The following is a 14,368-nucleotide window of genomic DNA, read 5'->3' as shown; positions in this document are numbered from 1 at the left end:
TGTATTTGATATAATTATTTAATTTTATTTCAATTTTATATACATTAGTCTCGTTCGAATCTAAAGTAATGTACAAAATTAATTTAAAGATCATTTCAAGTCACACAAATTATTATCAAACTTATAGGAGAATCAATTATCCATAACTAAATTCAAACCATATAATATAATTTCAATTAGATGAAAAATATAATTCCAATAATTAAAAGAAAATGTAAATAAATAAATATAAACTCTTATTCTCGATATTTTTTATAACTTTTTACATTCGTGTCTCGCAATTATATTAAAAATTCTTACACATTCTTTTACGCATCAAAAGATCTAAAGTCAACTATATAATTTTACACACGTAGTTCTTAAATTCTACTATATATATATATATTTAAAAAATTTGTAATTGCTAAGTATAGTAACACGTTAAAACTAAAATTATATAATCCATATATTGGGAAGTTAGAATCAAATGAGAATTTGAAAAAAAAAAGGAAGTGGTCGGGTTTGGATGTTATTCGTAAGTAATTATGAGTAATTTATATCGTACTATTAATAATTTTGTTCTCGTACTTTTATCTATTTTTAATAATACCAAATTTAAAAACTAACGTAATTTTTTTATTTTTGTCGCTCGAGAAGGTAAAAATTATAGTAATCTACAAGATTATAGAAAACTTAAAGTATAAATGATGTTAAATTATAATTGTTAATTAATATAATTAATCAACATGTAAATTAATTTTTAATTTAATTAATTTAAGAAATTGAGACATAAATATTTTTATTTTTTATTTTTAAATTTTAATTTAGTTAACAATTAATTGGATGTAATAAAAAATAAAAATATTTAACTGTAATAAAAATTTATGGGAATTAAATTAGAATAAAACCAAAGTATAGGGTTTAAAAGGTAAACTGAACTTCTTACGCGTATATAATATATACACACATGTACATATACATATACATATACATATACATATACATATACATATACATATATACACACACATGTACATACATAACATATGATTTAGAAGAAAGCTTGATTTAGTTTTTCTACAGTTCAATCTCTCCGGATTCGCGTGTCCTCCATTCACAACCGATACGTGGAATCCTCCCGAATCAACACAACAGCAACAACCAAAAAGGAAAGAAGAAAAACGAAAGACTCGATCAGATCCCTCCAGGTGTGCACATTCAATGTTCGTCCTTCATCGTTTTCAATTTTCCGATTTCATCGATCGGAGCATTGAAAACTCCGCGTTTTTTCATATGATTTTTTCCGTTTTCTTCTCCGTTTTAATTGCTGCGTTGGGTTTATTTCATTTTTGTTGCGTTTGATTTTGACTCGAAGAGAGGGAACACACTCTAGGAGGGATGATGTAGAGGGAATTTTAGAATTTCGAATTTCGATCGCTTGGTTCCCGAGAAAGACAGGCAAAGTAGAGGAGTGGTGAAAATGATCTTCGAGTTTTCGGTGTTTTTGTTTTGTCGGACATTGAAGTTTGTTTTATGTTTAATTTTGCGGTTTTGTGAAACTCTTATGAAAGCGATACAGCCGAACCATAGGGTTTTCAGGCTTATCACCTTCTGGTTTTTTAACCGCGAAGGTATGAAGTTGAGACCGTGTAGTATTTGTGCAAGAGGAGGGGGTTAACCTGTGGAATTAATCAATTATTTTTTTAGGACGAAGGACTTTAACAGTTTGAACATTGTTTAGGAGACTATTTAGTAATGGAATACAGGGTGAATTAGGGGGAAATACCGCATCCATTTCCTTTCAAACTGCTGAAAATCTTCCCTCTGCGAATTATGGTGTTTTGGGTGGGGGGGGGGGGGGGGGAGGGGGAGGGGGGGTGGAGATGGAAAGGGAATGGGATGATTATCATTCTTTTTTATAGGAGAATTAGTTTCTAAAACAATTATGAACTTTTCTTATCCGTTTTTATTTCCATTGATTTTATCCTAAAGAAGTACGATATTTAATATCCAAAAAAGGGAAAAAGGAAAACATTTTACATTACATTCTATTCCATTATTATCATTAAATTCCTGCTAAATTTCATAATTTACCTCCCTTCCAATTACCAAGGGGATTGTTGAAGTTCTTTTTCAGTAGCTCTGAGATGTTAAAAAAAAAAAAAGTCATGTGAGGTTTTTCTGATGTTTGTTCAATGACTTTGCTTTTTCCATATCACTTAGGCTTGGGGGTTAAATTTTGGTGGATGGGGATTCAAACAATGGGATCCCAGAGCAATGGCCTGCAGTCCCACTTGCACCCATCTTCGCTAGTGAGGCAAAATTCTTGGTACAGTCTCACTCTCAATGAGGTGGAAGATCAATTGGGAAACTTGGGAAAACCCTTAGGTAGCATGAACCTTGATGAACTTCTAAAAAATGTATGGACCACTGAAGCAACTCAATCCATGGGAATTGAAATCACATCGCCCGCGTCTTCACTCCAACGTCAAGCCAGCCTTAGCCTGGCTAGAGCTTTGAGTGGAAAAACTGTTGATCAGGTGTGGAAGGAGATCCAACAGGGACAAAAGAAAAGATATGGAGATGACCTCGTGGGCAGGGAGCCAATCCTTGGTGAAGTTACCTTGGAGGATTTCTTAGTGCAAGCAGGGCTTTTTGCGGAGGCATCCTTAAGTCCTAGTATGGATTTGGATTCCGTTGATGCTGCAATCAAACAAAGTTTTCCACAGCAAACGGTTTTATCCCCTGCCCCAATCACCACCTTGTTAGGCACGGCAACACCAGGGAGGAAGAGGGATCAAGAAGCAATTGAGAGAAGTATTGAGAGGAGGCTGAGGAGAAAGATCAAGAACAGGGAATCTGCTGCACGTTCCCGAGCTAGAAAACAGGTTGCTACAAGAAAGTGTCAATTATTTTCAGGAATTCTCCATTTTTAGATTTCCTCAATTTTTCCTCATGAGACTTTGTCTGGTTGTCTTGGAATTTCACAGGCATACCATAATGAGCTGGTGAGCAAGGTTTCACATTTAGAAGAGGAGAATATAAGGCTTAAGAAGGAGAAGGTATGATTTTTCTGTCGATGCCTACTATGTTCAGTCTTCTGTTCTCTTTACCTTTTAGTTCCTGTTCAGTTTGATTCTTGTTCTATTCCTGGTTAATTTCTATCCTAAATTTCATAATAATCTTGATTTGTTTATGATTATAACATAATCTTTTGTGTTTGAGCTACCTGCCCCAACTTGAATTCCTTGGTTGTGGTATTTTTTTCTTTTGCAAATCTTAGATCCTAAAGAATTCAAAGTGGCTGCAGGATAGCTAACACATAAACAAATTATGTTATAAGTGGACGTGTTAAGGCTATTATGAAAATTAAGGGTCAGAATCAGTTAGGAATGAAATGAGAGACTTGAACCAAAGTAGCTGCTGGGCATTAAAGCTGATTAAAGAAATGGGTTAGGACTATGAATGTTTTTTTATTTGTAATTACCTGTTATTTTCTTTTCCCATATTATATTTAACATAAAATTGTTTTGGCACTTGATTAATTTCTTTAAGCATTGATATCGCATCCATGTTCACGCACTTAGTGCAAGCAGGAACATATCACGTTTCATATTTGGTACTCTTAGTTTCAATGGTGTTTTCTTCACATTCCAACATCATGTAATAATCTCAAAAACCAGATGCCTATTGGGATGGAAACCATTGTTGTCTGTTAACCAGCTCAATTATTATGGGCATGTGGACATACATTTCTCTGGGGAAAAAAGGGCACAAACAAACAACTTTTTCTTGCAATCTCTACGATCCATTTCATATTAGTTTGATTCAAAATTACTGATATGAGAGTAGAAGGTGGAGGATATGCAAAAGTAAAATAGGACTGTAATCCTGCATTTTTTTATGTTAAAAAGAAAAAAAATAACAATTATTTCACGAAAAAAATCACACAAATGACCTGCATAATTTCAAAGCTGTGACACCATAGGACAGTTCAATTATAAATGAGATTTCCAGCTTCTCGTTTTCACTATAATGGGAAAAGTACTGAAGATGCACTAAATATTTGGAACATAGAAATAAACCCGGTTGTTTGATACTTGAATCTTCATAGCATGAAAATTCAGGAAGTATTTGATACCATGTCTAGAACGAATTGGCTTCAAAGAATTTTTAGAGGAACTGGCATAGGTTACAGATTATTGATGGACTATATGTTTGTAATCTTCATCTTCCCATATCTCTATCCCATAGTGAAAATGGACAGAGTGGTGTTTGTACATTAAGTAGTTTGTTTAGAGTCAGATGGTATCAAATGGGGGCCTATTCCTTTTCGCCTCAATAATAAATGGCTAAAGATGGATAGGTTCAGAACTGTTGCTGACACATGGAAGAATTCTATACAAGCAGGCACAGCTAGCTACAGACTTGCATCGAAATTGAAAGAGCTGAAAATGGTGATTAAGAAGTGGACTAAAGAAGTGGGCTTAGGGAGGAGATGTGCATTAACGATCTATTGGCTGAGCTGGATTTTCTAGATAAAAGGGGGGGGTCTGGTTTGCTGTCCAATGCTGAAAGAGAAAAGAGGAACAATCTAAAACTGGAGCTGGCCAGCAAATTACATCTAGAAACTATATATCATGGAGGCAAAAACTTAGAGAAAGATGGCTCAGGGATGGCGATAGAATTGCAAAATATTTCGACTGCTCAGCTAATCACAGAAGAAGATGCAACTTTGTGGAAGAACTTCAAATTGATGGGGGCAGTGTACAAGAAAACGATGCCTTAAGGAAAGGGGCTAGAGTCCATTTTCAAAAGCTGTATACTGAGGAATTTCTCCTCAGACCTACTTTTGATAACCTTCAGTTTAATAGTTTAAATGTTAGGGACAGAATTTTGCTTGAGGATGAGTCTATAGAGGAAGATATTCATGCCTGCCTGCGGGAGTGTGACGGGGACAAAGCCTCGGGGCCGGATGGCTTCAATCTTAAATTTCTATAACCCTTATGGGAAGACATGAAAAAAGACAAAGTTGAATTCTTCAAAGATTTCCACAAGAATAGCTCATTTGTAAAATCTCGCGACTCTACTTTTCTGGTGTTAATATCAAAAAAGAATGATGCCAAAAGCATAAGTGACTTCTACCTGATCAGTTTGGTTGCCTGTGTTTACAAGCTTATCTCTAAAGTCTTGGCCAAGAGACTATCAAAAGTACTCAATCAAATTATTGGTGGTTGTCAACACACATTCGTCTTCGGGAGACAAATCTTGGATGCCATTCTCATTTCTAATGAGATTGTGGATGATATTCACAGAAACAAGGGTAGTGGGGTGCTATGTAAGTTGGACATGTAAAAGACCTTTGATCATGTCAGTTGGAAATTCGTTGACGACATGCTTGGTAAGCTAGGATTTGGACCAAAATGGAGAAGCTGGATCTGTGCCTGCATTACCTCCACAAGCTTTTCTGTTATGGTTAATGGGGGTCCCTCATCCTTTTTCACAGCTTATAGGGGCTTGCGGGAAGATGATCCCCTTTCTTTCCTATTGTTTCCAATCGTGATGGAGGCTTTGAACAAATTCTTCTCCAATGGTGGTAGATTAACTCTTATCAAAAGCTCCATCTCTAATCTCCCAATTTATTACCTATCGATGCTCACCATTCTGGTAAATTTTGCAAAGAAATTCGAGTCAATTCAGCAGAATTTCCTTTGGGGAGATGATGAGACTAAGAAGAAATGTCATCTTGTGAGCTGGGATGAGGTCAAAAAACCCCTTGGTGATGGCAGACTGAGCCTGAGATCTATTTGTGCGCTTAACGAAGCTCTTTTTGGTAAATGGATTTGGCGATTCTGGAATGAGATAAATTGTTTATGGAAGTCTGTTGTTGACTGCAAATGGTTTGGAGATGACAAAAATAATTTTTCATTTCTTGAGAATAGTCCATACGGTATGAGCCTCTGGAAAAGCATTATGCATTGCAACAAGCCTGTCTTTGACTGTTCTTAATGGATTGCTGGAAAAAGTAACCAGGTGTTGTTCTGGAAAGATTATTGGTGCAGCTCTGTTAAGCTTATGTCCAGTTTCCCTCTTATTTTTGCTATCTCTAAAGACAAAGATATAACTGTTGAGAACGCTTTTGAGGGAGGCAGGTTTTGGAATGTAGAGGTAAAAAGAAATCTGCAGGATTGGGAGGTGGAGGAATATGAAAACCTGCTTCAAACTTTAGCCACTATCCTACTTAGCAAAAAAGAAGATAAATTACGTTCGAATCTCATGAAAAACGGGAATTTCACTGTAAATTCCTTCTACAGATTCTTGAATGGCTACAGCCCTACCAATCAGTTGAAATTCCCTACAAAACTTATCTGGAATACTCAAGCTCCTCCTAGGATATCTTTTTTTGCTTAGGAAGCTGCGAAGGAACGCATCCTCACTATGGACAACGTTATGAGAAGGGGTATCACAACGGCTAACCAATGTTACCTCTGCAAAAATTGCTTGGAAACTTGTAATCATCTTTTACTCTGGTGCCTCTATACTTACAATCTCTGGACACTGGTTTTCGGGCTGCTTGGCATCTCATGGGTCATGGCTGGTTCTGCTATGAATGAGATCCTTGCTTGGGAGGGTATTGTCGGCAGGAAAAAACAATTCAGACTTAGACCACTCACCATTTTCTGGGTTATCTGGAAAGAAAGAAACAACAGAGCCTTCAAAGCGAAAGAGGTTGATTTTGTCACTATCAAGGATAAATAGTTCTCTATTTTGGCTCTATTGTTTTGGGGCATAACCTTGATAGCTTAGATGATTTTGGCTCCATTGTAGATAATCTAATTGATCTATAAATGTTTTTGTACATGGGCGGCGCCCCCCTTTGGTGCCAACACATCAATACATCTCGTACTTTTATGTCAAGAAAAAAAGTACATTAAGTAGTTTGTCTTGGTGCTTTCTGTCCTTAGTTTCTGTGTCTGGAATAATAAACGTGGCAGAGAGAATATGTGCTATCCCTGCACTAGATTTGTTTTATTTGGATGAACAGTTGGTTTTGGAATGATATTAACTAGAGCGGAAAAATGGACCTGATCACATTTAGTTGGGACATATGTTTTGTTTGAGAATACCATTAGATCTACTGGAATTTCAGCCATGGGGTCCAAGAATCTGTGGATGATGCAATTACTATTTTTCCTCAGCTCCTACTTAAAAAAAATACTTTTCTGCACTTCATTTTTCACTATGATGGCTTCTGGAGGTTCCATTTACCATTGGATTTGAAGTCAAATTTGTGCTTTGGTGATATCTGAATACGGAATACAAACAACTTCTATGAGATTGCTCATTGTCTGGATGCGATGAAGCCATTCTTTATGGTAGTTAGAATTAACCCAGAAACTGGAAAATCAGGCGTAGTTATTTTCACTCCCTTAATGACTGAGGACCTAATTGGAACTGAGCAAGAAAGTTAAAGAAGCTTTTGAGCTTGCTACAGACTTGTGCAGATAGTTTCCATTACTATTTGAAAGATTGTTATTTTGCAATTTTATTTGAGTCACGTGTGTACTTGGACATTAGTTCGAGTGTTCACCAGAAAAAGTGGTTCCTTTGTCATGCACTTTATGTTTGGGAATGGCAGCATAATCTTTTTCAGCTCAGAGTGTATCTGATAAATCTAAAAGTTATGCTCTTGGAAAGCGAGTTTGTTATATAACACCGAAAGAAGAGTATTTATTGTATGGCTACCTTAATTCTTGTTAAGATATATGAAAAGAGAAACCTCACGTATCATGTTGCCATGAGGAGAAAAGATAAAGTAACAGGCAAGGGAACTCAGATGCATGTGTGACAAGATTAAATACTATCCATATGCCCCCCTACCAGCTTCTGGGTTGGCATATGGAGAATGCATTATGTTTTATACATGAAATTCCCCATGATTTTTTTACCCGTTTTCTTTAAATTAGTAGAGAGGGGAGCACAGATATAAAATCGCTTTGTGGAATTTAGGCTCTTGAAAGTATCAGTTCAATAATACATATACGTCAATTCACTTGATGGCTCATTTTACCGCTACAATTGTTTTGTCCTTGAGAGGAGAAGCATTTTGTCTGTAATTTCATGCATCCCTGGTAATATTGCCACTGGTCAGATAATAGCCAATTAGTTAGTCCATTTATTTCATTTCTTAAGAGGAATGGAGTTCTAAACAGTATAGCTTCACAAATGAGTTCATTTGTTACATTATTTCCTGAGAGAAAGCTGCCACTTAACCATGGTTGGACATAAATACTACCAATTGCTGCATCTCATGAAGCAGTCAACGCCATTTTTGTTTTGCTCTTCTTATAGGCAAATATAGGAGTTATATTTTAGTTGAATATGTCCTCATAAAGTTTATCAGATATAGGAGTTATTTTTTGTTTTGCTCTTCTTATAGCCATATGGAAGGTTACAGGGGCATGTGCAGTTACTAAATTGCTTGGGCCCATGTTCGATCCCTTAGACACAGTGGGCAGATACTCTTTCACCCTAACTTATTGTTTGGAGACTTATAATGAATCCTTAATCATCTTGACTAGGTTATAACTTATTGCTTGAGCCCATGTAGTATTCTCTTAGTTTGACGGAAATGACAATAATGCCAGTAAACTGTTTCAAAAATTAGAGGTCTAATTCCAGCAGAAATAAATTATCTGTAAAATATTAAAACATAGAGAATAAATCGACCTATTTTTGTATGAATTATAATAAATATACTATTATGTAAAATATAAGTGGACATATTTTTGTTAATATAATGGCTAATACGTGACATAGTAATGTAAAAACAATTAATTAGATCACTCTGCATTTAAACTGTCAATAGGGAAGAGATTTAACAGCCTTTAGTTACCACTGGATAGTGATTATAAATTTCTATACTTTATTTTCCTGAGGGTTTTTCCATGTTCTTTCTGTTCATCGTTCTTGTCCATTCTATTTTATAAATCTCTTCTCCGTCTACAGGATTTTGAGAAGTTGTTGTCTGAGTTATCACCTGAGCCAAATAATCAGCTAAGGAGAACAAGTTCAGCCTCTTTCTGACATGTATTCTCTGTTCAAAATTTTGTAGTAAGCTTAAATGTTAGGTTAGGCTCTTGGGTTATTGATGGAGTTGCTTTGTATTCTGTTAGCAGCCCGCCTGTTGCTTCCCTCCGTCTAATGTGGTTTTGTGCTCCATCTGGATCGGTTGTTCGGGTTCAGTGTTATGTACATTGATAACTTAGCATCAAAAAATGTGTGGTGTTTATATTTCACGGTGGCTGCTTTGCTGGATGGCTGAATGAATTATATAGTTCATGCTGACAGTTTGGTTGCGTAAATGATGGTTTATAGGAAATCAATAGGATGATTTGCTGGGAATTTCAGTCGCTGTAACATACATACTGTCTTTATGTACGATTTCTTGAAAACGAAAAGATTTTGATATAAAATATTACTGAAATATAACAGTAAGATTGTATATATTAGTATTATTACGATGGTTTGATTTAACATTTGGTATTGTTCATTCTTTAAAGTGAAAACAGCTCTATATTTTGTGGATTTTTTGACAATTTTGTACTCAACTTTTGGTCTTCATTCATTTTGCTTATCATAACTTGTGTGAATACTACCTACTTCTCTATTATACTTTCACGGGAAGAGGTAGAAAATCCTTTTCTTCTTCTTTTTGAGAACCCTCCAAGAAGCAGGCAAAGATTGTACACCATGGAGTTTTTTTTGTCTATACTCATAATGTCACCTAATATGAACCTCAGTAATTGTAGGAAACTGAACATGATTTCTAATGTGTCTCCTACGGAAGACCTTGATCGCTAACTTGGAATTGTTCTTCGTTATCTTGAATTATCCCATATAATGTCTCATCACAGGTCGGAAAGTCGATATGCCAAATCTTTGAGGATCAAGCATTCTCATAAAGTCTCTTAAATTGGATCTGACCAACTTTTCTCAGGTAAATACAGTTTATTTATAGTAAAATTCAAGATAATTTGAAGTTATCTCATTGTCCAACCTTAATGTCATTAGGTTCTTTTTCAAGTATCAAGCTCATATGGGGAAACAATGGCATAAATTATAACAAATTCAGTTTTATTTCTAATTTTATCATGAGCTTTAAAAACCCTAATTGAACAGAAAGGATTCATCTTGGATTTAGAAAATGAAGAGGCAAAAAGATTTAAGCATTTTGGGCGGCTTTTCTATCATAGCAAGACCTTGTCTAATCATCTGAAATTTGTCTAAAGAATGGTTGATATGGTCAATTGGCATGAAATTTTCCTACACATTGTGAGAGACTGCCCTATCTTGAGAAATGTCTGGAAGAGAATTGTAACAACAACCTCTGCTTTTTAATTATTCTAAAGAATGAGTGTATTGGAATATGACAGAAGTGAACAAGGTTAAGGATGATATTGCGTATCGAATTCGTATAATTTCACTCGTTCAAATCTGATTCGATATAGTTTTTCTTTTAATTATGAGTTTAAATTTGGTTGTATTCAAAATTCGTGAAATTGTCTTTCTACGCATTTCATTTCTATTCTTTGAATTAAAACAAATTAGAATTCGATCTGACGGTACTAAGTGGAAGAGCCGTTGCTCAACAGATAAAAATTACGTTAGGGATAACAAACTGATTTTCTTCAAGAACTCACATCGACGAAAAAGTTTGACACTTCGATATTGACTTTTTGTCACTTGAGACTGTAATATATTATAAGGGTTGGGTTGTTCGCCCATTAAAACGGTACGTAAACTGGGTTTAGAACGTCGTAAGATAGTTCGAAAAGGAGGGTCAGGGAAAGGTTAGGGTTTAATCTTCCAAATTTATATAATAAATGTTTTTAAATTATTTAAATCACTCAAAGTTGAAAGGGTAAAAATCTATCTTCCTCATTAGTAGACCTTGTAAGTGAAGACTTAGGACAGCAAACTGTATGCTCCTTTTCTTTTTGCCATATTCCAAAAAAAAAAAGGTGAGAAATGATATTACATTGTGGTTTAAATTCTAAATTTATTTATATAAATTAATTTATTATGTATTAATATGAATACTAATGTATTAAAATAAAAAAAATGACACTATCTTATTGATATTTTACATTTTCTATTAATTATATAATTTTCATTTTTTAAAAAATTTATTTGTTACATACATTGTATTCAATTAATAACTTTTTAAATCAATCATATCTAATAAGTTATTACAAAAATATCCGGGGTAAAAGTATATTTTTATTTCATTATATCTTTGACGGTGTTAAATTTGGTTTTTTATTTATTATTGTCATCTCTCAACTATATAACTACAAAGTCTTAAGTTTGTTCACTCTACATATATATAATAATTATATAGATGTGATGAAATTTCTCAAAGAAAAAAGTTAAATAGAACAATCTATACACAGATTAAGAGCTAAATATTAATGATTAAATGATACGTACACATCAATTATAACATAATTTTTAAACGAGAATGCACGAGAATACACAGTTTAATTCCAACTCGCAATCTCTTTTAGACGAAAGAAAATAATAATTATTTAACTAAAAATAATTGATATTAAAAAATATTTTAAAGAGAGGGGAGAGAAGCTCGAAAAAAAAATATATTTTACAATAATTTATGTGATTATACTAGTAACTATAATTAATTATTGTTCTTTTTCTCCTCGTAGAAAATTAAATCGAAAGATTCTCCTAAAAAATAATACGAAAAAATATCTATAATTATTAAGTAATTAAAAATAATCAAAGTTTGCACAAATAAATACATAAAATAAGACAGAAGAGAGAAAAGTTTTATCAAGTACTTTTATTTTATTTTTCACTAAAAATATAAAATTTATTATTTTATATGTATATTATGAACTAACAGTGACTGATTTATAATATTTGATTTAATAAAATTAATAAATTAATTTATATTAACATGTTAGTATAACTACGGTCATCAAATATTATATAATAAATAATTTTTTATTTATAAAAAAATAATTTTATTTTATTAAATACGAGATACGATCATATTCGAGTTAGATAAATTTTTTTTTTAATTATAAATTTTAATCTTTTATGAAAATCTTGTACAAACAAATAAATGAATTATTATATATTATTTATTTTATAAATTATTAGTTTCTTTTGTAATAGTAAATCCAATTCCGACTGTCGGCCATCTCTTATCTCTTCCCAAAAGTCTTCCTTCTATTATCTTTGTCAATTATCACTCTTAATATATTTTTATCAAACTGTTAAAAAGAATTTAAACGTGCACTTAAATTAAGAAAATATTTAATATAAAATTATAATATATATGATTTAACAGATTTTTAATAAAAAAGTTATAAATTATAATCTCTAAAGTAAAAAAGTACACTTTAATTTAGAGATAAAAGTTAATAATAATTTTAAAAAATATTATTATTAATTTAAAATATTATCTGACCTATGTTACTTGATCAGTAATAATTAAAAAAATCAAACATAGAATAAAAATTATAAAATTAAAGAAAAAAAATAACATGGGTTTTATTATATTTAATGTCTAATCTAATCATATTTACGGTGCATGATTTAATCATGAGAAAAAATCGGAGAGAGTGAAAAAGAGGCTATATAAAGGCTTGATTATCACCTTGCTCCAAGCACCAATTCTAAGAATTACAGTTGAAGAATATTAGGAGATCATCAATGGCGGCTCAAGATGAGGTGATATTGCTCGATTTCTGGCCAAGCATGTTCGGGATGAGGGTGAGAATTGCCCTGGCAGAGAAGCAAATCAAGTACGAGTACAGAGAGGAAGACACATTCGGGAGAAAAAGTCAATTGTTGCTTGAGATGAATAAATCGCACAAGAAGATTCCAGTTCTTATCCACAACGGTAAACCTATAGCCGAGTCGCTCATCATTGTTGAGTATATCGATAATGTCTGGAATCACGCCCCTGTCTTTCTTCCTTCTTCTGAATCTCATCCTTACGAGAGAGCCAGAGCTAGATTTTGGGCTGATTACGTCGATCAAAAGGTTCTTTATTTGATTAATTCTCTTAACTTAAATATCATATGCATTAAGATTTTTTGATATATGCCTAATTATTTTAAGGTACAAATATCTTATATTTGGTACTGTATTTTGTTATTATTTTAATTATCATTTTAACAACTAATTATGACTAGCTAACTAAAATAATATTATAATAACAAATGAAGATCTAGATAATAAAAAAAAAAGTAACAAAATATAATAGAATGTATTAGTATCTAATATTGTAAAAGGGTTGATATATATCATGTCTAATGATGAACTATATATATATATATATATTATAGGTACTTAAATTTGGATCAAGAACATGGACCACAAAGGGAGATGAACAGGAAAGAGCAAAGAAGGAATTTATAGAAATTTTAAAGATGCTTGAAGAAGAATTGGGAGATAAGCCTTACTTTGGAGGTGAGAGTTTTGGCTTTATGGACATATCACTCGTCACGTTTTACCCTTGGTTTTGTGCCTTCGAGAAAATTGCAAACTTCAGCATTGAGCCCCATTGCCCCATACTCATTGAATGGACCAAGCGTTGCATGCTCAAGCCTTCTGTAGCCAATACTCTTGTCGATCCCAACAAGATCTTTGACCGTATAACCACTGTCTCTAAACTTTATAATTTCTTCTACACTTGATGCCCGCAAGCATAGACATATATATATATATCAATTACTTAAATAATATGTTCGATTCCAACCATGTTTTTACTATTTGTTAGATTAGATATATAAACTGTTGTTTCATTTAATTTTCAGGATTCAAATATCAAGTTGCGTAATAAAAGTGTGTCAGTTTGATAATAAAAATTTGAATATGAGTGTTTTGAATGTAATATAATTATATTATAGTATCCACAGCCCGAACTCATGATAAGAAATAATATATTTTGTTTAAGAAAATTCTTTGCATAAATTGTATTGAATAGGTAAATCAATTATTTGTCTTTCGAGATCCGATATTAATTCTCACATACTTACTAATTGGTGTACTTGAGATGTATTTTCTAGAGCTCCTAAAAAAGACATTATATGAATTGAATTTGAAAGGGCCGATTACCTTAGGATTAGGATTCATTTCTTGTATTAAATACTCACTTGTAACTTACCATATTTGTAACGCCCCGTTTTTTGTTTTCTTAACGGCGCAATTTAAAACAATTCTATGACCAAATACAAAAGTTTCATTCCAAATCCATCACACACATAGAAACCTTACTGCAATCTATTATTCAAAATCAAGATAAACTTGCAACCCTACTGTACATCATAGTGAAATACAATCTCATACACTTCCA

The 14,368-nt window shown here is 33.0% G+C and overlaps 2 protein-coding genes across 7 annotated transcripts; both read left to right on the top strand.

Moving 5' to 3' along the window:
- The first annotated feature begins 1,020 nt into the window (after positions 1–1,020).
- Positions 1,021–9,497, top strand: LOC110816940 (ABSCISIC ACID-INSENSITIVE 5-like protein 2). 6 transcript variants are annotated; one of them, XM_088219205.1, is made up of 4 exons: positions 1,021–1,187; positions 2,203–2,867; positions 2,970–3,041; positions 8,989–9,497. In XM_088219205.1, the coding sequence occupies exons 2-4, from the start codon at positions 2,226–2,228 to the stop codon at positions 9,064–9,066; spliced, it is 792 nt and encodes a 263-aa protein (XP_088075331.1). In that variant the 5' UTR covers positions 1,021–1,187; positions 2,203–2,225; the 3' UTR covers positions 9,067–9,497. The 6 variants fall into 6 exon arrangements, with proteins under 6 accessions (XP_088075331.1, XP_088075332.1, XP_088075330.1 ...); XM_088219206.1 differs by having other exon boundaries at positions 1,021–1,202; XM_088219203.1 differs by lacking the exon at positions 1,021–1,187 and having other exon boundaries at positions 1,861–2,867; positions 8,989–9,069; positions 9,159–9,497.
- A 3,158-nt stretch (positions 9,498–12,655) lies between these two features.
- Positions 12,656–13,880, top strand: LOC110825075 (putative glutathione S-transferase parC). Its single transcript, XM_022055537.2, has 2 exons — positions 12,656–13,053; positions 13,359–13,880. Exons 1-2 carry the CDS (start codon positions 12,721–12,723, stop codon positions 13,707–13,709), a joined length of 684 nt encoding a protein of 227 aa, XP_021911229.1. The 5' UTR covers positions 12,656–12,720; the 3' UTR covers positions 13,710–13,880.
- Positions 13,881–14,368: the final 488 nt, after the last annotated feature.

Source organism: Carica papaya, chromosome 5 (genome assembly GCF_054855325.1).
Source record: "Carica papaya isolate Zhongbai chromosome 5, ASM5485532v1, whole genome shotgun sequence".
NCBI lineage: Eukaryota > Viridiplantae > Streptophyta > Magnoliopsida > Brassicales > Caricaceae > Carica > Carica papaya.
The sequence above is the reverse complement of the archived record's forward strand: the minus strand, read 5'-3'. Positions and strand labels throughout refer to the sequence as shown.

Bases quoted from the DNA above. Each gene is read 5' to 3' on its own strand.
- LOC110816940 (XM_088219203.1), top strand. From the start codon at position 2,175: ATGACTTTGCTTTTTCCATATCACTTAGGCTTGGGGGTTAAATTTTGG. The intron at 2,868-2,969 runs GTTGCTACAAGA...GGAATTTCACAG, and splicing joins GTTCCCGAGCTAGAAAACAG to GCATACCATAATGAGCTGGT. The intron at 3,042-8,988 runs GTATGATTTTTC...CTCCGTCTACAG, and splicing joins TAAGGCTTAAGAAGGAGAAG to GATTTTGAGAAGTTGTTGTC.
- LOC110825075 (XM_022055537.2), top strand. From the start codon at position 12,721: ATGGCGGCTCAAGATGAGGTGATATTGCTCGATTTCTGGCCAAGCATG. The intron at 13,054-13,358 runs GTTCTTTATTTG...TATATATTATAG, and splicing joins CTGATTACGTCGATCAAAAG to GTACTTAAATTTGGATCAAG.